The following is a 21,609-nucleotide window of genomic DNA, read 5'->3' on the forward strand; positions in this document are numbered from 1 at the left end:
TTGTACTTACGTTATTCATATTATGCATTTCATTTCACAACATTCCCAAAAATTTTCCACGTTATTTTTAATTGTCTACGAACTTTTTTGACACCTACAAAAGTCAGCGTAAAATCATGGTAGTGAGTCGTATATTATACGACAGAAGGTTCCATCGATAGCCGGCAGAGATTGTAAACAAAGAATCGTGTGCATACGGGGCAGATGTTCAGAAAAGAGCAGTCTCTCAAGGCACTCGACCATATGGTTTCCGGGATCTCGTGGCGTCTCTCGAACGGCTCAGGCCTACCCTAATCTCTAGACAGAACCTCGACGACACTTGTCCCGTTTGAAACAATACCAGCTTTGTAATGACCAGCGGATGTTACGAGTTTTCTCGGAATTTCAAGGTAAAGTCGACGAACTCCAGAATAGTAAAGGGTACGCTGTTCGTTTTGGTCGGAGGAGACTGCAATTCGAATAATTTCCTCTGCAGCAATTGATTATCGACTTCCTGTTGTCTATATATACAGAATGTTTCAGAATGAGTAGTACATCTGCGGAGGTGAAACTAAATAAAAATTAGAATTATTTCTAAAACTAAAGTTATTTCATTCGAGACTCCGTTTTCGGACAATCGATTTTTTTTTTTTGTCAATATACAGGCTATTTTAAAAAGAGTGGTTTAACTGGCTGGAAGATTGTTCATTAATTGAATTTAAAGAAGACATAGTATGGCAATTAAAAAATAGATTTAACTTTTTATATTCTTTCATTTAGTATCAAATAAAATTATGAATTGAAGTTTGTAAAAAATGGGAATTAGGATAATTAAAATGAGATGATACATCAGATTCGAGGTTTCATTGCGAATGGGAGACATTTTACCTCGCTTATGCTCGAACACTCTTGCGGCAAAATATATGAGATTATTGGTTAAAGAAACAAGCTTCCTTAAGTGCAACAATCTATCCGTTCTGCAATAGCAATAGCAGTTGTGTTACTGAAAGGGATACGGAACCTTTTGGCGCGAAGGAAGGTATGCGAAAAGCCATCGAAAGAAGGCGAAACGCGTTAAGAACGAAGAGAAAGGCGCCAGACGAGGCTCGCCGCTGTTATCCCCGATACTTTATAGGTATTCGTTTCGACAGCGTGTAATATTCATATCGTAATCGATCTCTAACCCTTGATACATCCGTGCTTCTCTCGAATTCACTCTACGATCGACCGATATCGTCCTTTTTTTTTCTTGGTTTGCCAATTTTCCTTTTTTCTTTTCCGTTTTAATACAGTGAATTGAATTGTGGTTACGATAAAAGTAATTCGTATATTTTACAATTACAATATTCTTTACGCGTGTGATTAAATAATTTTATTTATTAATTTAGAATTGATTTACTTATATTAGAATTGTTTTATAAAACTGTGCAATTTGTTCTTTAATTCGTAATTTTCAAATCTGTATATAGTTTATTAATTTTAAAGAAACCGAACGAACTCAGTTCAAGATAAATTATCTTTGAAAATATCGTTTATTGACAAACTCGAATTCCGCCTTACAATTTAAATTTGTATATTTTTTTTTTTTTATTTATTTGTTGAAATTACAATCAATTCTCGCGTTGAGAATTTTCAGTAATTTTTCTGGCGTGGCGCAGTGACATGGCTGTTTATTTACAATAAGTTAATACTTATTATAGATAGGTATAATTTATAAGTATTATAAGTAAGTGCATATACTTAATTTGGATAACTAAATGAATCTAGCGTTTAGGTCTAGCGGGTAGTGCCTCTTCAGCCTGCGAATTTGTATATAAACTTAAGTCAAATTTACTATGCGATTGAACTTCACGCCCACCAGTAACAGCCCCGTAATATTTCCGAAAGAAAATCTCTTTCATTACTGCTCCACGTTTATTCTCAAAAATCTGATAATTTACACACCTAACCTCTCTTCCATTTAATTAAACATATATAAAGCAAGCCAAAAACGTTTTCATATTTCCATTCGTACATTTATCTCAAAGATATTTAATACATCTACATTATCTTCAATAAAAGGAATACGTAAAGAGTGGTATAAAAGCGTCGTCTATATAATCTTATCGCATCATTAATCAACTGATTGCATAATTTCTAGAAAGTAGTCAGATACGGTTTCATCCCCTCCCCTTCTATATCTGCAACAGTGTCACAGCTTGTTAGCGATGCTCTCCACCGCGTGCATCACTCGTACCATGATAGATCTATTCTCTTCGTCTCGTCGTTTGATATATTCAAAGATCTGCTCTATACGGCGATCGGTCCGTGAATCGCGATCATCGCGATACGGTGCTGCCATACGGCTTTTTCGTGACTTTCTCGGCATCCCCTCATCCTCGTTACGCTCTAACCTCTCTTTGTCTTCTTGAGTCGACGCGGCATCCCTTCCACGTAGTCTGGACAAATCCTTGATGCAGTCCGCCTCTGACGTCACTTTCTCGATCGTTAGTTCTGTGGCACGTGGTAGCCGCGGTATCGCGACCGCGACGTTCCGCGTGGTTCGTTTCCTCTTTGCCAAATTTTTGTTCATCTGTCTGAAAACCGATTGAAATTTCCTAGTAATAATTAATTAAGATAATGTACGTAGCTGGCCGTAATTATCTCTACCAGTTTAGATCTTGAATATTTCATATCAATTATCCCTATCTCAGTCGTACTCAAAGCAGTACAGACATCTTTTTTTAGAACTCAATTTGCCTTGAAAACTGATCAAATATGCTTCTAAATCATAATCAGTAGTAAGAATGCAATACTGTATTATAAAATACTATATTATAAAATTGTAAAACAATGTCTCTAACAATAGACTCTTACATGCTTCATATGTAAATATCTATCTTATTTATCTGTTCTGCACAACTCGATTCGTTAGATATACATACTTATATTTTAATATTATTTACCTTATCAATTAATATCCAATTATGTCCAACCACATATCTACTTTAAGGTTACAATTTGACACCTGCTAAAAGAAACTACTTTTCACAATGACTGCTATACCTGTTAACACCAGAAGGTCGTACTTTCTGGATCTCAATCGTGCAGTTGGCACTAAGTGCCCTTAACCTCCGTTCCGGAAACGAATCGTTGATTCGACGATCGATTTCCGGATTAGATTGCGCAGGAAGTGCGTCCACGGACGAGGTGGGCTCTTCCGGTGTCACGGAGACGCAAAGGAATTCGTGGGGATCGATGTACTCATCGCCGATCGGCGTAGATCCCCGATCGTATCCAAGAACTTCGTCGATCGCATTGTAAAACGGCCATGAAACGTCATCCACGTTGTTTCTGTCTCCGTGAACCGGATTCTTCAGTTCCTTTAACAAATTGCTGATACATAATATTTAACAAAAATCGAGGACTAAACGGACGATCGTGCCACAATTCGTATTTAGCGATCTTCGTGTGTTTTTTCTTGTTTCTAGACCGTAAGGAATCTTCCGATAGGTTATACAAAGTGAAAATATTGTTTTTAGCTAACAAAGACTTCCTTTAGATGATATGCAAAACACTGGTATTTACTGGAGTTAGGTTAGAGGCTGTTTAAGATCAGTTGCATTCTTGGGGTTAGTGATTCGAGTGACATCTAAAAGATATCAATTTAGAACATGAAATCTGAGAGAAGATTTGGAGATAGAATTAGAAAGTAACTACTATGCTAAGACATTATTCTTAAAAACCTCGAATCGACAATTCTACACAAGGTTTAGAAACATGCTTATATAACCAGTTTTATAATCTGTTTTACATACTTATAACACTATTACACAATACTTGTTCTTCTCATTTCCACACGTTATGAGTGAAAATCGTCGTCTCATATTTAAAAAAAACAGTTGCAGGTGATATCTAGCGTCAACGACAAAGACATCAATTTAAAGTAAACGACGATGATACTGAATAAAATAGAAGCGAGAAAAGTATCGTGTCGAATTTACGAATTGTCGACGGTTTAACGCGGTATCATCGTGATTGGTGGTTTCTCCGCGTCGTGGCGCTTATCTCGCGGTAAGGAAAACGGGTTTATTATGCTTCACGCTGAAATGAACACAAACGAGAGTAAAGCAAACTAACTCATGCACGGGGATCAACGAGCGATCGTGGTTAATCGTTAGGGCAATAAAAGGCGTGTCTGTCTTGTCTCACTTTGTACTGCTGCAACAGGTTCGACCATTTCTTCTTCAGCACTTTGTAATGTACGTTAGCCATTATAGTAGGAAATTCTTCTCTCATCTGTTGCAAAATATACCTAAAGAATTGACGAAAGTAAAAAACGATAAATATAGTAAGAGATGATTTTAGATAATGGACGACAATGAAACGCGTTCAGCCACAGCTTTTTGTGTTATGTATTTTCGCGATTCGCATTCCAAGAAACGAACAGTGAGGATACTATTCACAATACGGAATAAAATCGGCCTATTGTTTTGCTTTTATCAATAAGCGTACGCGTTTTGACTGATAACGAAACGGTTCAAGAAGAACGCGTGATATAGTGGCCAAGATGGTACATAGGATGGAGTGCACATATTGCTGTCAATTTCCGTTTCCGTTATTGTCACACGTTGCATTTAGAGCGTTAGTATAATGCTTTCTTTAATTATAATGTGATATTTCTAATATATTTCAATGCTCTAGGTAAATAGTTGTATCAAACAAGTCGGTTAAGCCTGTTAGGTAATAGTAATGTATTTCAGCAAGTTGTCATTTTAAAATTGTTGTATGTTACATTTTGATTTTCTTGGTTACACGTATTTATTGCACTGATAATTTAACTTATTAAAAAACATGATGGAGCAAGATATATTTTCTAAAATAGAGTAAATCTGTACGTCTAATATTAATTATACATATATGTATATGATACGACGTAACAATGAATCGAGATGAAAAATTTTATTTATTTACTTTGGTCAAAAATATATCAAAAATTATTTTTGAACATACTAGATCAAAATATTTTCATAGATTTCTTCACGATACTACCTAACACTAAATGAAAGCTAAACATCGAACAAATCCCCCAGACAATTTATAATACACCGGTTAAATTCGGCTAACATTTTTCCTACAATTTTCGTCATAGTCGTTAATAATAGTGATTCGCGTCTTGATATTTCTGTATTCCGTGCTATTTTAGTACATACGATTTGTTTCTGGCAAAGCCACTCTTTTTCGATTTCACCAGTTTCAATCACTTCTCTCAAAATGTAATTGTCTCGGTGCTTTCATTTAAATTTTGGTAAAAAATGAAGAAAATAAATAAAAATGTGACGAATAATAAAATATGACAACTACGATTACGCTTCGACTCGTGAACAATTATTCGTCCCATATCGTTACACTCGAGGTCGACTGGCGCGGGAATGTCGCGGTTGATAAATGATGCAAACGAAACTCTTTTTGTCGGTATTTTTATATGTGCACGCAGAAGACGCGTTTCAACGTTCTTTCAATTCCGCCGGCGTTCTGTGAACCTCGCGCTTGTTTTTAGTACGTCGAGTTCTTAGCAAAATTTTCTAATATTTATCAATGAAAAAGTGATAACCAGTGTGATATATTCGTTGTATCGTGATTTGAAAGCAATTAGAAATTCCATTTCCCCTAAGCAAGTATGATATTATATTTACACTAGCGTAAAATATATAATTTTGTGATTTTATAAAATATTGACAAAATATTTTTCGTTGATAATAAGAGGTTGCTTAAGATTGTGCAGTGAATTTAATTGATATTGTCTAACTTAAATGTTTTCCAGTGAATTTTATTTAATTTTTGACAACAACTTCTATAAAACACAAATATTTCAAATTTTCTTCAAAAAGATAGTAAACGTTATTTTAATCCAGTCTAGCAATTTTAATAAAAAAATATTCCAAATTTTCTTTATGAAAATAAAGAAAACAGTAGGCTACGAAATTTTAATAATAAAGGAAATATTCGAAATTTTCTTGGCAAAGTTCTCGAGCACAGAAAAAAAGATACCAGAGAATGAGTTAGGGTATATGGTTCGTATTATACTTACTCCCATCCAGCTTGGGCTGAATATTTGCGTCCGGTAAAGAGCTTTCCATTTTCCTTTCGGAGCTGTATAAACCGGCAGGTGAGGTTCTCGGTCCCTGTGGACATCCGCAAAACGGGAGGGAAAAATCGCTGTGACTACCTGCATGACTCGCGATTATTATCACTGTGGTCGTGGTAATGATTCCTATTAGACGCTTATTATATCGGCGGAGGAATGTTGTGTCTCGAAGAATGGGGCGGACGCAGACCGGTTGAAATGGTGGAAGGAAAAATAAGAAACGGTATGGTAGAAGAACAAGATAATGGGAGGAATAACAATTCGAATGTGTGCAATTTAATAGTGCGGGAACACGTGGACAGGCGCGCACGACTGCGCATTCCATTTCTTCGAATCGCTCGAGTGCATCGAGATAAGTCTATTGGGTGATTATAAAAACGAGACGAACAATTTAGTTATATGGACAGTGAAATCATGTTATGTTTATGGGATAATCGCATTGTCATAGTAGTTACTTAGAAATGAAAAAAGATGTAGAATCGAAACGAAGATGGAGAGTTATAGGGAAGGATAGTGATGGGCAAATGAGAAAATTGGCTGCGCGCGCAGTTGCAACGCGCGTAAATCTTTGGTAGACGCAGTCAATACGTCATGAAGCAACGCCACGGTACGCGGTATATACTGTAAATCTGGCCGAAAACAAGACAAAAGACAATAGGTAACTGTGAAAGTGGTAATAAATTGCGCGGTATGTAATTTGAATATTAAGATTTGAAGCATTAAGAAAGATAGGAAGTTGTTTTGAAGCAATGCAGAAGCGTCATAGTGATGATGACGCAAAAGAAATCCGATTGCGTGTCGCACTTGCGATACATTCACATAGCAAAAAGGATCTTCGTGGCTGACGTATATACGGGACGAATAAAAATATAAAGACAGGAACCCCTTGATAAAGCGGTGTGTCATTCGTTTCGCGTCCATGGCACAATTTGTATCGTCATAGATAAAAGACGTCATAACCAAATATGAAAGAAAGAATCGAGTATACACGTGGTTTTTATTGAATGACACCGGACACAAATGTGTTTATCGTAGAATCCAGAACTCACATCGAAATTTCGCGTGCTGAGAAACCTCCGTCATGATGACTGTTTGATACAAATCTATAGAAAATACGATTGGACGTGTGAAAACTTCTCATAGTCGGAGATTCTGATGCGTACTAAAATCTAGACCTGGTTTCAGTCTTCACTAATGTGCAAGAGGGGAGTGTACGTGGAGCACATGCCACTACCGCCGTGGTGGAAACTGCAAACATAGATTTTGGTGGGGTATGCGATTCTGAGACAGAATATGCGCGAGTTTGTCCGTGGACAAAGCACATAACCGGCTGCTCTTTGAGTGTACGCCAACCAAGGAAGGAAAACAAACCGCGTCGCCATCTCCCATTAGAGCTGCACAACAGCTCTTTTTCCTCTTGCTCGGCCAACTGTGTGCTTTGCTCTCGTGATTCACTGTGTTATCGACGAGAAACCATTCTTAGCCAGCGATATCGATCCTTTCTTCGATCCTTGACAGAGATGCGCTTTTGTCAACAAGATGTATCTGACAGTTCTTGTGTTCTAATAGGTTTCTTTTGTGAATAATACAAATTTTCTCAGCGACATTCGAGTAAAATAAGAAACTTCTATTTATTTTTGTCGAAAAGATTAATTTTAACTAGAAATTAAAACAGTTTGCATTTATCTGATATATATTATTGGATAATCTTGTCAAGGAAATTTTCATAAATACAATTAACTTCTAGTCTTGGCTACTTACCCCTTGACAACATCATGTAGTATATTCTCACCTCGCCAGAAACTCATATTCTTATTAGATGACTTCCTGCGGTCGTTCCGTGGTGCGATACGGTTTTTCAGTTTATTTGATTTTTTTCGAGAATATGTATTCTCTTTTCCTCTAAAGGAAAAAGAGTTGTTTTACTTTTTGGCGTATTTGTGCATATATAAACATATTTTGCGTATGCAATAAACCCCTGGATTTCCGAAATGCATCATATTTCACTTACATAAGAACTGCTTGTGTGTCGACGTCAACATCTTGCTTGCATTGATCTTCGAGTTACAAATAATTTATATCTCCATTCAGTTTGCCTTGCTGTTTCATTTATTTACTCATGGGTATTCTTATGCATAAATTAATTTTCAGTTATAAACTAAAACTACATACATCGCTTCAAAAATATAATACAATGCTTCTTACAAAACTAAAATTTCTAGTTGCATGCATAACTTGAACGAACTTTTTAACATAAGATTGACGCGTTTAGCTTGTGAAAATATGTAGAAATCGATAAATCCGATAATGTCAGTATGCATAAATATAACGGAAGGTACACTGATATATTATCGCATTAGAAATTCGGTGCTTTAAAAATAAGCAATTCGATAATAACAGCTTTCAGACGAATATTTTCTAGTGCAAGAAAACATTTTTTCTCTTAAAATACGACGCGTTTCGCTTCTTTCACACGGTAAAGTTTTTCCAAGAATTTTTCGTCAAAGGCCTTTTCGTTTTTGAGTGCATAGGACCGAGCATATTTTTCCAGCAAGAAAAGCCCTCAAAGCCCAGCTGCCACACGTTTTCTCTGTTTAATGATACCCTAGACCAGAAAATCGTCGTTTTCCCCCATTGTCCAGCAGCATAAATTCTCGTGATCGAAATTCCGACATTTGAGGTGGCGCCGCGTAGCGGTAGCTTTGACAAATTCTCCAAACACTATGACTATCTCTGTTTCTCTTACTCTATGTCGATCGTACCTTCGTTTCTCTTTTTTCTCCCTACTTCCGTTGAGAACGTATAGAATGGCCCACTCTTTTATTCTACTTCTCTGTCCAATATTTTTCATCCTCGTCCATCTACTAGCTACTCTCTGTCTTTCCCATTTCGTTTCCACACATAAGCCCGTTTTTAACTTTCTCTCTCGTTCACAAGTTACAGCACCCTCTGTTCTACTCCCTCTCTCGGCAAATCTCTTTTTCAGTCGACCAGCCGTAGCCTCGATCACTCTATCTCGCTCTTTCTCCGTCTCTCTTCTCCTCCGTGCCCTTCGTTTCCATGCAACCTCCCTCAGTGCGTGACGGGTCTGCGGGCCACGGAGAGCTAGAGAAACGCGCGCGCGCGGCCATGTTTACTCGCTTTGGTGGCGTTTCTTTGTCGGACACAACGCATTCTTATCGGTACACGCTGTGATATTAATTATGCCTGCGGCCGGCCGCGTGACCACGTGTGCTCCGTGATTTTTACGGAATTGTGTTTCCTGTGCTTGAAAAGTGTCGTTTCTTAACTCTGTCGATTGAACGCCAAGAGCGTGCGCGTATGTTGGTCTCTTCGGCTCCGATCGGCGAGCACGTTGGCCGAAACCGAAACGAACGACTAACCACGCTCGGTATTCGAATAACGAACAGTGGCTTTTAACCTGGAGAACGAAACGCGACGTGGATCGCTCGCCTCCGCGAGATGGAGGAACTGCATAACGGTGTCATCCTGATCAAGTGTAAGTTTCGTGAGTGGCTTGTCAAATGCTTCCTATCTCGCGTGGTGCGGTTTTATCGTGTCGCATGCACGATGACAGCGTTCAACCAGAAACAGAACGTTCACCCCTCTGACATTATTGGAATCCTTGAACTGCTGCCTTGCTAAAATACGAAGTTTCTTGCCTACCTGTTGTATAGTTTTGAAATGCATTCATAAGTCTAGGTGTAGAATAGAGTGAATTCTTTTAATTGAAGGTTGTAGTTGATGATGATTTTGGTATTAATAATCATTTTTGAAAATAGTGTTCAACTCAGTGGAACATTGTTTGAAATATGAAATTGACTCCGTGCGACCGATTCTATTGCGACACGGTCGATCATTGTTCCGGTAATTGGCATCGGCACGGTTGCGTGGAAACGATGAAACGCCCCGTATCGTGCAGCGTCAGCTTCAGGACAGTGCCCGTTCCGCGTTCTTGGTGCATCGTCCATATGTCTCTTTCTCGCCTTCTGGCCGGATCCTCCCGCATATCGGTTCACGACGCCTATCATTATCAAATCCTCGTTAATACTCGTGAGTAACGCGAATCCGTTCGTGAATCATGCTGGGATTTTCAATCGCTGGTCTTTCGTGGTAGCGTGCCGGTAAAAGTGATCGTAAAATTAATAATATACTATAAATAATTTGCTGGCACTCGATATCATTCTACAAATTACAAAATTTATCTTTATTACAAATTACAAAATTTATCAAAATCTTTAACAGCATCATAGATCTTTATTAAAACATAACTAAACGAATATAATATAAAAAGAAATTTGTATTATCATAACAAGCGTTTCATATTAAATATTTTATACGTTATTTTTGTTTATTGTATACATTCTATAAATTTTCAATAACTACATAAACATCCTGACGACTGACGAAAAATAAATTTCGTAATTGTATTTCTTCTATGTTAACTCGGGACATAAATCTGGTAATTGTCGGTCGCACGTAGCTCATTATGCCATAAAACAACAATGTGAATACGTAGATGTATGAAATAGCCACATGTGTCATGAACATGGTATCAAAAAGTAAACCGTATGTTTTTACCACGGGATCGAGGTGCATTTGTCGCAATCGGCACGCCTCGTACGGTACAATCCGGCAGCTCCCCCGTATTGGTGCACGCGCGACACCTGTGAGATATCGATTTAAAATTCTAATTCGTCTCAATTCGAGATTGGGACGCTTGAGCAACCCATTTAGGACAACTCTACGCGGTTAGTTAATATGGTAATTTATGCCGAGTGATGTATGGCCTTATAAACCGGCGGCCGAGCTGGTATCGAATGTCTACTAGATCATAGGACCTGTTATTCGCGCGTGGGCGTGCTTTCTCTTATAAAAGTGCAGATTGAAATGTCATACCGGTCGGCGGTATTTCGCCGGTTATTAAAAATGTACCGTTGTGTTCCGTTCGCTTTTATTATTGTGCACGTACATAGATGAACCGGTTGAGATAGTGAAAGGGAACAAATAGATACTAATTTGTACCTTTCGAAAGCGACACCGGTAATCGTACGTCCAACAACCTCTGATTGAATATTCATAAATGAACGAGCAAAAAATATCTTGTTTGGTTTCTGTGTACCAGGAGATCATCTCGTGATGCGCGCGCCTCGTCAATCTTCTCCCATGTGACCACGTGGTTTTCTTCGTGCGTCTTGTGTTTGTTGCTCCCAGTAAACGTTAAATCGCTGTTTTCGCCGGTCCAAAACGAGATTTATTACATAAGCGGAGCCTCCACATTCGCATGTTTGATTAATATCTATATAGATTGTTCGTTCTATCGTCATCATTTTAGTTTTCAAATAATCGAAAATATTTTGTGGTAGCGTTGTATATCATCTAACATAGTTATAGAGTAGGTGGCAGAAAATTTGTATAGAACCCAGCTATTATGCGTATATGTTTGCTATTACGAAGGGAGAACGGGGGAAGGAAAAAAATATACAGAATAGAAGAAAAAATGGGACACTGACCGTGACAAGCATTGCATGTCTACAACCGCAAAAGGCAATTCGTAGTGATAATAGCGCACAGCAATACACGTAATTCGATATAACCTATGTCGTTTCGCTGAACGCGAGTCACTTCGCTTTTCCTAAAAACCTGTTTCACTTTACTTTTCCTTTCTGGCATAGATATATGTAGATCAACACGGAGTTCAATACCTCTTGATATATAATGTTTATCTACTTTAACCTTCATATAAATTTTAAATACACGCATCTCTTTACAATATCATTTAACTTTATTCATTTAATAAACAATGAATAGTTATATATTTATAATAGGTATATATATTATACAATAGTTTGTATGATGCTACATATAAGCCTTTATAATTTTGGTAGCTCTTCTATTCTCGTTGTCAGAAGAATGTATACCAAATCAGAATTTCATGAAAATCTTAGCCCACCTATGCTTCCTCTGACTCAATCTCCAAATTATAGACCTGCTAAATGATGATTCTAAGCAACACTCTTCCTTCCCTCTTCTCGTCTTCTATTATCACAGAGTCATAACAAAAAAATGATAAAGAAACAATTTTTTGCAAAGAAAGTTAGGTTATCGTAACATTCCCTTATTGCTGATCAAACATTCAAATTCAAGGTTAACTACTCCCAATAAGTAAAGAAGAAAACTCACTGATCGCTTTCCGAACGATTGTTTATAACGGTCGAGGTCGTTGTGCTATTACGTAATATCCTGTGGAAGAATCTCTGCGCGAATACATACTACTTCGTATCCCATTGAAAATCATAGCCGCAGCTATATAACGAACTGGTTTGGTTGCATCGCTGGGGAGAAACAGTTGCCGCCTAATCTCAGTTATGCGTGTTTAAATGCGAACCGGGTAAGAGGACAGGGATAACGGGGTGCGTAGTCGCAGTAAATTCGGCTCCCCGCTAGCGAAAAAGGAAGTATTCTGGTGCCGATGACTCCTCGAATCGTGGACTCTGTCGTCAGAAATAAAGTTAGTGGGGAGCACGTGTGTCACTGTAAAAAGCTAGCCTCTCCGTGTGCCGCTCACACGGCTCCGGACACACACGAGCTACGTGCTTACAATGAGCATTCAAGTGGCGCGCTGTTGCCAGACTTATATTGCCCACACTCCACTAGTTGCTTTTAACTAATTGACGCGTCCTAAAATTAATGCCCGCACACTATAAAACGCAAAGCGTCGTTTTTTTTTCTTCTAGCTCCTCGTTGATTGATATATTTAGGTATATTTACAATGACAATTGTTTCTTGCGCTAAAATGATTGTTAGACAGGTGAACCAGTTAACAAAAACTGAGTTTATAGGTAAAAGGGATGAAGATATTAAGAATTGGAAGGCAAATATATCACAATGGAAGTATGAAAATATTGAATAACATATTTAGCTTATTTTCAATAATAATTGTTTCCTATAATTAAATCATTTTTAGACAAGTGAATTAGTTCATTTGTTATTATTCGTTTAGAAAAATATTGATTTTTAGATAAAAATAGGTTAGGTTTATCCTCAATAAAGATCGTTTTTAATAATATAATTTTTAGATATGTAAACTAATTGATTCATGCTCTTCTTTCATAGAAACTCTCATCTCAGGATACTCGGATCTCAGTAAGGAAGACACGAAATAGGTTAGGAACTGAATGAAAACCGTTTCGCAATAGAAATATGGAACAGTTAATCAGCGCGCTAGGATACAGCGATAAACGACACGCGTAGTAGTTAATCGGTCGTACAAGTATAACATAATTTGACGTTGTATAGACATTTGTGACGCATTAGATTTTACAAGACTCTTCCGGAAGACAAGGACGTTATTGTATATCCTGTATATAATTGAATTGCCCTCGCGATTAATTATCGTGCGTTTTCGTCACGAGCCATTCAGTAATTTATTGATTTAAAAAATAAACGCCACTATCTTGTTAGAAGAATCAACAGCAACAATTAATTTAACCTTCAAATTTTGCACGACATGCTGAATGATATTAGTAGGAAAAACATCTAAGCCGATCTATGCGAGATCTCTTACCACATACATGAATTAGATTCGCAATATTACTCAATGTGCTCACGAACGAGAAAGTTCAAACATGGCGTGTGGGTTGTTAGAATGTTCAATAACGTCAAACAATTGACCTAATCTTCTCTAAACAACCTATTTGTATTAACTTCGTTTCGATCTTCGGAAGAATATGAGAATATAAATGAAGAATAAGAATATAAAAGAAAGGATATAAATGATGTTAAACAAGTAACTTAACCTTCAAACTTCCGAGCATTGTATTTGTATTAATTATTCAAACTTCCAAAGAAAAGCAAAATTATTTAAATTAATCCACGCGAGATTCTTGGCATGATATAAATGAAATTCACAATACTATTCAGTATATCTTCAAATGAGAAAGTTCAAACGTAACATGGAGGTTGTCAGAATGGTCGACAATAAACATAATTAATCCTAACCTTCAAATTCTCAAATAATCTATTATAACTTCCGAATAGTATAAAAAAAAATACTGAAACCAATACACCCGAGATTCTTGATCTGAAGATATGAATAAAATTCGCAGTATTACCCAATATCCCTGCAAACGAGAAAGTTCAAACGCGGTGTGTGGGATGCATCTCTCGGATATTGCAGCTACCGTCTGCGCGCGTTTGTGTACGCGTCTATGTATGAGAACGGTCGTGTACCTGCAGTTTGTTGTGCATTGCCGCGTTGCACCTGCATGCTATGCCTTGCCCGTTCGATGTGCCCGTTCTTATTTAAAACCAAGCGAAGCAGACGGCGACGGGATGCATTGAAGGGAACACGCAGAGTCGAGGGGATGCGTATATAAGTACCCAGCTTCTATTTTCGAAGAAAGGAAACAATATACCTCGCCTCGTAGGCGAAGTGCATTTACGTGGGTGTTCGATACAACGAGCATGCTTAACTGGTTCGACTGGCTTGAATTGTCTTGCAGGTTTCGAGGCATGCCGATGCATCATGCAGCCGGTGCTCGCGACATCCCGAGCACATGTGTTCGATATGTTCGCATGCATATGTATATGTGCATATACAGTTAGAGTGCGTTTAGAATGGATGCTGTTACGCATTTCGCTTATGAGTGTATTACAGCATGAATTGGGCAGAAATGATAATTTGTGTACGGGAAAATATAGTGCATACTTATACGTACGTATAAGGGAGTTATTGTATGTACGTATAATCACAAAAGTAGTCAACTGTTTGAATATTTCATATTTAATGTTCAGAATGTAATTGTTTACTGTACATTTTGGTTTGCTTTGCACATTGTACATTTGGTTTGCAAATCAGATCATCATTGTTAAAAATAAATTTCGAATTATGTTCTCCTTTTTATTCGATACATAATTTCACATAAGATATGTTGAATACCTAATATTAGATGATTTTATGATCGATTATACGTATACATTATATGACACAAAAAATGAACCTTAATAATTCATAAACACAGTATGTATTATACTATAGTTATAGAATCCCAGACTAAACATTCGATCTTTTCATTGCATCGCTTGTTAGTGCCCTAATCAGTTGGTCTTCATGTGTCTCATTCACTTTCTTCGTCACGCAATGGTATATGTTTTGATACACTTATCACGTTCTACGAATATGATGCTCGTACAGTACGATTGTTGGATGAAGACTGAACGTTGTCAACGTACGGTAATGTTTGAATATTTGGGTCACAAATTTGTCCACTACTTTTGGACACTACTTGTCTTAACAATAAATACTCAACGAGTCGCCAGTAAGTGCTTGATCTATCGTCGGTCCAAATAAATCTTAATACTTAATGAGAAACTACGATAAAAATATATATTGTATGACAAAGAAGATAAATTTTAAAAATAGCAAATAGTCGCTAGGCCAGTTTTATCGTCACACCTGCATGAGATATTTCTGTTTGTTCAAAAGTCCTTGTTTACCGAGGACTAGGCAAGAACCCATGCACCTGCTGCGTATTTCCCTTGTCCTTGCCTTTGCCGATGAAAAGAACCATCCGAATAGAGCAAGCAAATGTGAGGTTAAGAAGCAATGCTTGAAAGCAGCCAGGCAGCATGAAAAATACTTCCCCGCCAATACTACCATGCGCGTGAATCCGTAGTGCGTAATAACGTTCGAAATAGCGCCACTGTCTCCGTGGCCGTTCTAGAAATTCGACGTGACTCAAATAGCGACATAAACGTTCGCGATTCATTTTGTATATTCTTAAACCTATTAAACCGTACCAATGTAAATTGGAAAGAACTTAATTGAAGAACTACAATGATCCGTTATTGCTGAAACCATTTTAACGTAAGGTAAAACGTGTTTGAACAAAAGTCCCTTATATGTTATATCGAAGCACTTTCATGTGTCCACTCGTTTCCTCGTGTATGCGTCGCAATCTTACGCGTTCCATAATCGCCTCGTATCAATGCAAAGAATTAAGAAAATAGATTAGGAGCGTAAGTGATAAAATGTATAGTCTCTCACCCTACTGTTCCACTAACAACTAACAAGTAAGTGTGTGAATTATCCACACTCGTACGAATCTCTGCGGATATACATCCCACACAAACGAAGATAAACGACAGACAGGATATCGATAACCATGATTTCGTAACATCTGAAAAATCAGGTCAAGCTAGTCGATGCGTGTTATACATCTCATGTAATGGTCCCGTTTTAGGACCGATTTGGACGATTTAAGAAATTTTAGCATTTTATTATTGATTTAGCATTATTATACCACGACCATGACCTACTCTGATTCATAATATCATGCGAAAGATCACTATGGTGGCATACTCTTCCTGATACGAAATTTTGTTTCTGTTTACGAATAATTTTTTTGATGAAAACGATTTTGACGGAAAATTGGCGAAATGAATTACGATAGTGTGAGTAATCTATTGAGTTCACCACGTGACTGTAATCAATCGCTTAAGTGACCCACGCCTCCTGCAACGAATCGACTATAGGTGACCCACGCTGTTCGTGGCTAATTGCTTGCGTGACCCGTATTGTAAATCGTTCATGAGATTTATGGTCTACCTTTTCTATAATTTACTTGCAAAATATAGTACGATCTATATTGAAACTAATTCATATTGGTTACGTAAAATTTATTTCAAGAAGGTACAATCTGTTGGTCGATAAAGTAGATTCCCCTAGAATCGATCAAAATTTTTCTACTAGACCACAGTGATTCAAGAGTGATTCGCGGGTAGTCCGCGATCGCGCAATGATATTATGAATCATCGGCAACAAATCGATCGGATCACACAGTAACGCGACGTTTCGATTATTCACTCTACCTTTTTTTATTTCATCAATATCGTTTTGTAAATTCTGAGTATCTGTAAAAAATTTGTATGTTTGATCGAATAGATGCAGTTCAACATATGCAAATCACTGTATCGCGATATCATCGTATGACTAACCTTATTCGTATATACGTAGCTTCCTTTTGCATATCCGCTTGTACATCTTCTTTATATATATATATATATGACATAGTGAATAGACATACTATATAACATACTAGTACTTCGTGAGTGATTTTATCGAAATCATATTTCATTTTCGGCCCATTTAACTTCCTTTTCAGAATGCTCGTGAAATTCAAAATAATTATAGTATGTTGTACAACAGGGTTCACTATACATTATTGATTCCTACATATTATATAATTTGGTTGATCATTGTGTTATCGATTTTGAAGAATAAATTGAAGAAATTAACCTGTTTTAATCATTATTTAAAGAAGAAAATGAAAAAAGAGAAATTGCTTACAAGAAAGATCCAACAATACGATCAACTAACAGGTTTCACTATATTTTTACAAAACTATTTAAATTCACTCGATCTGATCACAAATGATCACATGCAAACTGTATTATTCACATATTGTAGCAATAAGGTTAACTGACCAAAAATAAAAATTATCAAATCGATTTTCCAGGAATGAAATTATCAAATTAACAAAAACAAAATTTTGCTCCTTACTCAACCTTTCAGTAACTCGATGATATAAAGCGTTGAACCGATCGCGATTGGAGTAATGCCCGACATCTCCCCCCCGCACTATGCTTGTGTGACGCTAAAGATTCATTTCCACCCCGTCGTCGAAACGATCGAAGGAATAGACCGTGACGTTACACTGGGGCCGGTTGACGCGCAGATGAGACGCGTGAAACGCATGCGCTCGCGCTATCGCGTGCATCGCGCGAGACATGCTCGCTCGTCCCTCTGTCTCCGTTCCGCGAGAGCGTACGCGTGGGCCGTTCGCGACGGAGGAACGAACGACGCGCGACTCGCGAGGAAATAGTGTCGATCGTAAGCTCCGGCCTGACGGTCGCGTTTCTTTCTATGATCAAATCCTTCCTGTGTTTACATCCGTGTGCGAGAAGTAAAAAACTGACGTTCAATTTCATGCTGGAGTCGATTGTTCTAATTTATCAAATTATATTCAAGTGTTTTTTAAAAGTAATTTGGAATTTGCGCTTTTTTAGATTGCGACGTTGTGTAACAAATATATTTATATTGGTGTAAATTTGTTATCTTAGTAACTTGTTTTTTTTTTTGGTAACGTGGTAATGTGGTAACGTTTTAGTAACGTTGGTGGTCTTTAATGTTGAATAAGAAGGGTATGTTTAATACAACATTTCGAGAGTACGAGTTCTGAGAGCAAGATCTAGCATCGACTTCGAAGCCCCATTTTGTCGAAGTGAGGCTGGTTAGTAGATTAGCTAGGCCGCAAAACGGGATGCTTTTCTGATTGTGTGGGTGTGTGGGAAGCATGCATTATGGTTGAATGTCGAATTGGTTGCATTGAATCGCGTGCTGAATTGACTCCGCGTGAGGATTCGGAGGGTAATTAAGGATTATTGTTTTGTTGACTTTTATGTGTTATGAGAACTCTGGATTATTATACTTGTTTTTGCTAGGTGAATGTTAGATGAAATCTCTAATGCGAACAGAAAAATTCGGTAAAATCTCTGATACCGTCAAATAATCGCTAAATTTATATTTCTATGTATATCAATTCATGAATTAATTTTTTCAATTAAATTAGTTTACAGTACATTATTAAACATTAATAACAAATATTGAATATTATACTTATCCCAGGAATAAATACAAATATTATCAATTTTTCCAATGTTGAATAGGATAAAAACAAAGGAATACTATTTGCAAGAAAATATCAGTGCCCCCAGGACCAATCCACTTGTTAACGTTCTGTAAAGTTCGCGCTCCAACGACGTGGTATTGTGTGGACACAATTGGACGTTCGTATATGTCCATATATTTAAACATGAAAAGGGCACGGGTGGATAGGTCTGATAGGAAAAAGAACAACGGAGAAACTGTTGATTGTGTTATATTAAGTTGGACAGAGTTATATTTATTTTGTCAATTTCAGAAAATAGAACTCGCCAGCTTTGACTAATAGATAAATCTTGTGGAGCAAACCAATAGCTCGTCCGCGGATACACAGAATGTTTTAGCTTAGGCAAAGCTTAGAAAAAAGGTAAAGGTAGAAGCTTAGGTAAAAATTTTGGACCTAAATCGTATATATCAAAATAAATATCACGTAGTGACAGAAAAAGAATTAAAATATACTAATCCCATATAACATCTAAACAGGAACACATTTAATAGTTTACATAAATTTATAAGTTTTTATATAAGTTTATACGAATTTTCTTTCTTGTTTTGGGATAGAATTTATACTTAAATTGCTGTTCATTTTTTTTTAAATACCAAATTTTTTGTGTATTATAACTTACTCTTCTATTGTTCTAAAAATTGTTTCCATACTCCGCGAAGTAGTCAAGTTCGTTCGCGTGAAATTATCGACCTTAAAGAGATTCTTTCTCCGTAACAAAGATTCTGAAGCTTTTAAAGGATTACTTTATCTCTGCCACGGTTTATGAGTACCGACTTAGAGAGGAAACTCCGCTCGTTTTCTTCATGTCGTGGGCATCATTTCGAATTCGTTTAAGTTTAAGATGTAAGAAAATCGAGGAATATTTTTCTTTCTCCTGTAAAAGAACACGTGCTCTCGTAGCTGGTGTGCATGCACGCGCTAGATAAATACGTTTGTACTCTGTGTGTTCACTCGTGCGTGGCCAGGCCGCGTGGGTGGACGATGGTACGTTTTCAAACATTTTCGTTTCGTGAAAGTCCGCGTTGCGACACCGGCGCTTGAAAAAATAAGTCGAGTGTTCGGTGAATCGAGAAAACAAGTCATTCTTCGGCTGCGCAGTTCCTCACGAAGAGCGAAGTAACATTGTTGGCAGCCGTTTCCGTTTGCTTGTCATGAAAATGGTAAAGACTCTTTTATAATTATTTCTGTTGATGATGTTACATTGTGTGATCTTGGGATCATTAATGACGGTTATTAGCTTTTGCGATGTTTCTCCTTTTTCTTTCTTCTTTGGGAACTTTAGTCTCATTGATAAAAATTGAAATTCCAATGCATAATTTTTTAAGTTGCATAGATGTTTCGGTTTAATTGACGTTTACATAAAACTTTTAAATACGAAATTGTTAAATCACGCAGACCCTTTTTTTTATTGATTAGTTTCTGTTGATAATTTTCTGAGATCTATTAAAGTAAGGATCGGATGTAAGATCCCACGAAAATCACAATTATCGACACAGAGCATATCTAACATTCGAAGCTTTATTGATCATAGCACAATGAAAAAGTAATAAAATGGTTCTTAATTGTGCTTAACTATCGTGCAATAATAGGGTATGAACTAGTACCAATATCTAGCGACGTGGAAACGATCAACTATGTTTTAAAGAGTCGCTAAATTGCCGGTTGTTCCTCTTATTATTGAACATAATTTTCTTGATCGTTGCATACGATGCATGGTGGCGCGATAATCGACTTCCTGCGCACGAGTAAACGCAAGGGGTGTCCCGACCGGTCGTGTTTATCTCCGAAGACAGTAATGATCGAGTCTACCAATGGTAGCGATCCATGATTTATCCTTTAAGCCTCGGATCTAGCAGTTGTCGTTTTTCATTCTTCGAACAGCCTGTTCAAAGAGCATCGATGCATTGTTTCTCTCGCCTCACTGATGGTTGATAAATCTTACGACAAAGTACACGCATATATACTTATACTATCAGTCAAAAGTTTAGAATCACTTATTTGATATTTGAAGGAGAACTAAAGAGAATGTTTATAAATTAAAATTTCAAATAATTAAATTCTCAATTATGTATATCTTATTCTAGTACATAAAATTAGAGCAAAAAAAAAAAAAGATTATTGCCATGTCTTTGTTTTTCTATTTAAATCAGAGAAGGTATTTTTTATATGGAGTATTAAATACGATAGAAGAAACTTCTGCATAATGAACCTAATAAAGATAAAAAACACTAAACTATACTTAACTATTTTTAACCTTGTTTTCAATCGTGCTTTCATAAATCGTGAATATAGAAGTGAACCAACATTTTTTAGAGTTAGTGTGATACATGTGTATGCGCATGCGCGCGTGTACTTTATGATACCAACGGAGAACCCGTACAATTTTGTACTGATCTTATCTAAACTGTGAGGGTGTGCAAACCGAAATTATCACTGAAACGTTTTAATCTCAAGAGAATAATGCGCTCGTTCAAGGAGAGCCGTCAGAAAGTCGTGAAAAATCGCAGGTTCGAGTTTTGGTAAATTTTCGTTCGTGAAATCTTCGAATGAATTTTTCATATTGTATCGGTGATCGAAATTTATATGTTTTCGCATTTATATTTATATTAGATTTACTGAAATTTCGGTTTAATATACTCATTTGTTTTTGTGTTTTTCGATTCATGCGAGATACTCGGATCGTAAAAGCAAGAGCCTGTACGTATGTCAGTCTCTCGAGGTCAAACTGACGTGTCGAGCAAGCATTCTGAATGCGTTATGTGTCGTTCGTGG

General features: G+C 37.0%; 2 protein-coding genes and 1 long non-coding RNA gene across 16 annotated transcripts in view; 1 reads left to right on the plus strand and 2 right to left on the minus strand.

The window, feature by feature from the left end:
* The window catches only part of LOC117233912 (rho guanine nucleotide exchange factor 10), a 47,775-nt gene that overhangs the window by 13,883 nt on the left and 12,283 nt on the right, over positions 1-21,609 (plus strand). The window contains exon 1 of one of the 10 annotated variants that reach the window (XM_033494606.1): positions 8,777-9,605. The exons of 2 other annotated variants lie outside the window; for them this stretch is intronic. In XM_033494606.1, the coding sequence (XP_033350497.1) occupies positions 9,569-9,605 (37 nt within the window). In that variant the 5' untranslated portion in view covers positions 8,777-9,568. Of the gene's footprint in view, positions 1-8,776; positions 9,606-10,025; positions 10,160-15,839; positions 15,980-17,881; positions 18,000-18,163; positions 18,400-19,697; positions 19,998-21,609 lie in introns of those variants that run through there. 7 more of the 10 variants (XM_033494604.1, XM_033494612.1, XM_033494610.1 and 4 more) reach the window with 7 other exon arrangements.
* On the minus strand, positions 1,735-8,365 carry LOC117233913. Of its 5 annotated transcripts, XM_033494613.1 has the most exons (7): positions 8,118-8,365; positions 7,868-8,006; positions 7,156-7,616; positions 6,050-6,143; positions 4,171-4,273; positions 3,025-3,341; positions 2,171-2,555 (listed from the first exon to the last, which is right to left on the minus strand). In XM_033494613.1, exons 3-7 carry the CDS (start codon positions 7,187-7,189, stop codon positions 2,171-2,173), a joined length of 933 nt encoding a protein of 310 aa, XP_033350504.1. In that variant the 5' UTR covers positions 7,190-7,616; positions 7,868-8,006; positions 8,118-8,365. The 5 variants fall into 5 exon arrangements, with proteins under 5 accessions (XP_033350508.1, XP_033350507.1, XP_033350506.1 ...); XM_033494616.1 differs by lacking the exons at positions 6,050-6,143; positions 7,868-8,006; positions 8,118-8,365 and having other exon boundaries at positions 1,736-2,555; positions 7,156-7,354; positions 7,460-7,670; XM_033494614.1 differs by lacking the exons at positions 7,868-8,006; positions 8,118-8,365 and having other exon boundaries at positions 1,738-2,555; positions 7,156-7,669.
* On the minus strand, positions 14,874-15,655 carry LOC117233915. The gene is made up of 2 exons (XR_004493449.1): positions 15,564-15,655; positions 14,874-15,479 (listed from the first exon to the last, which is right to left on the minus strand). It is a non-coding gene; the product is annotated as an uncharacterized LOC117233915 (long non-coding RNA).

This window comes from Bombus vosnesenskii, unplaced genomic scaffold, assembly GCF_011952255.1.
Source record: "Bombus vosnesenskii isolate JDL3184/JDL3185 unplaced genomic scaffold, Bvos_JDL3184-5_v1.1 scf7180000013299, whole genome shotgun sequence".
Lineage (NCBI taxonomy): Eukaryota > Metazoa > Arthropoda > Insecta > Hymenoptera > Apidae > Bombus > Bombus vosnesenskii.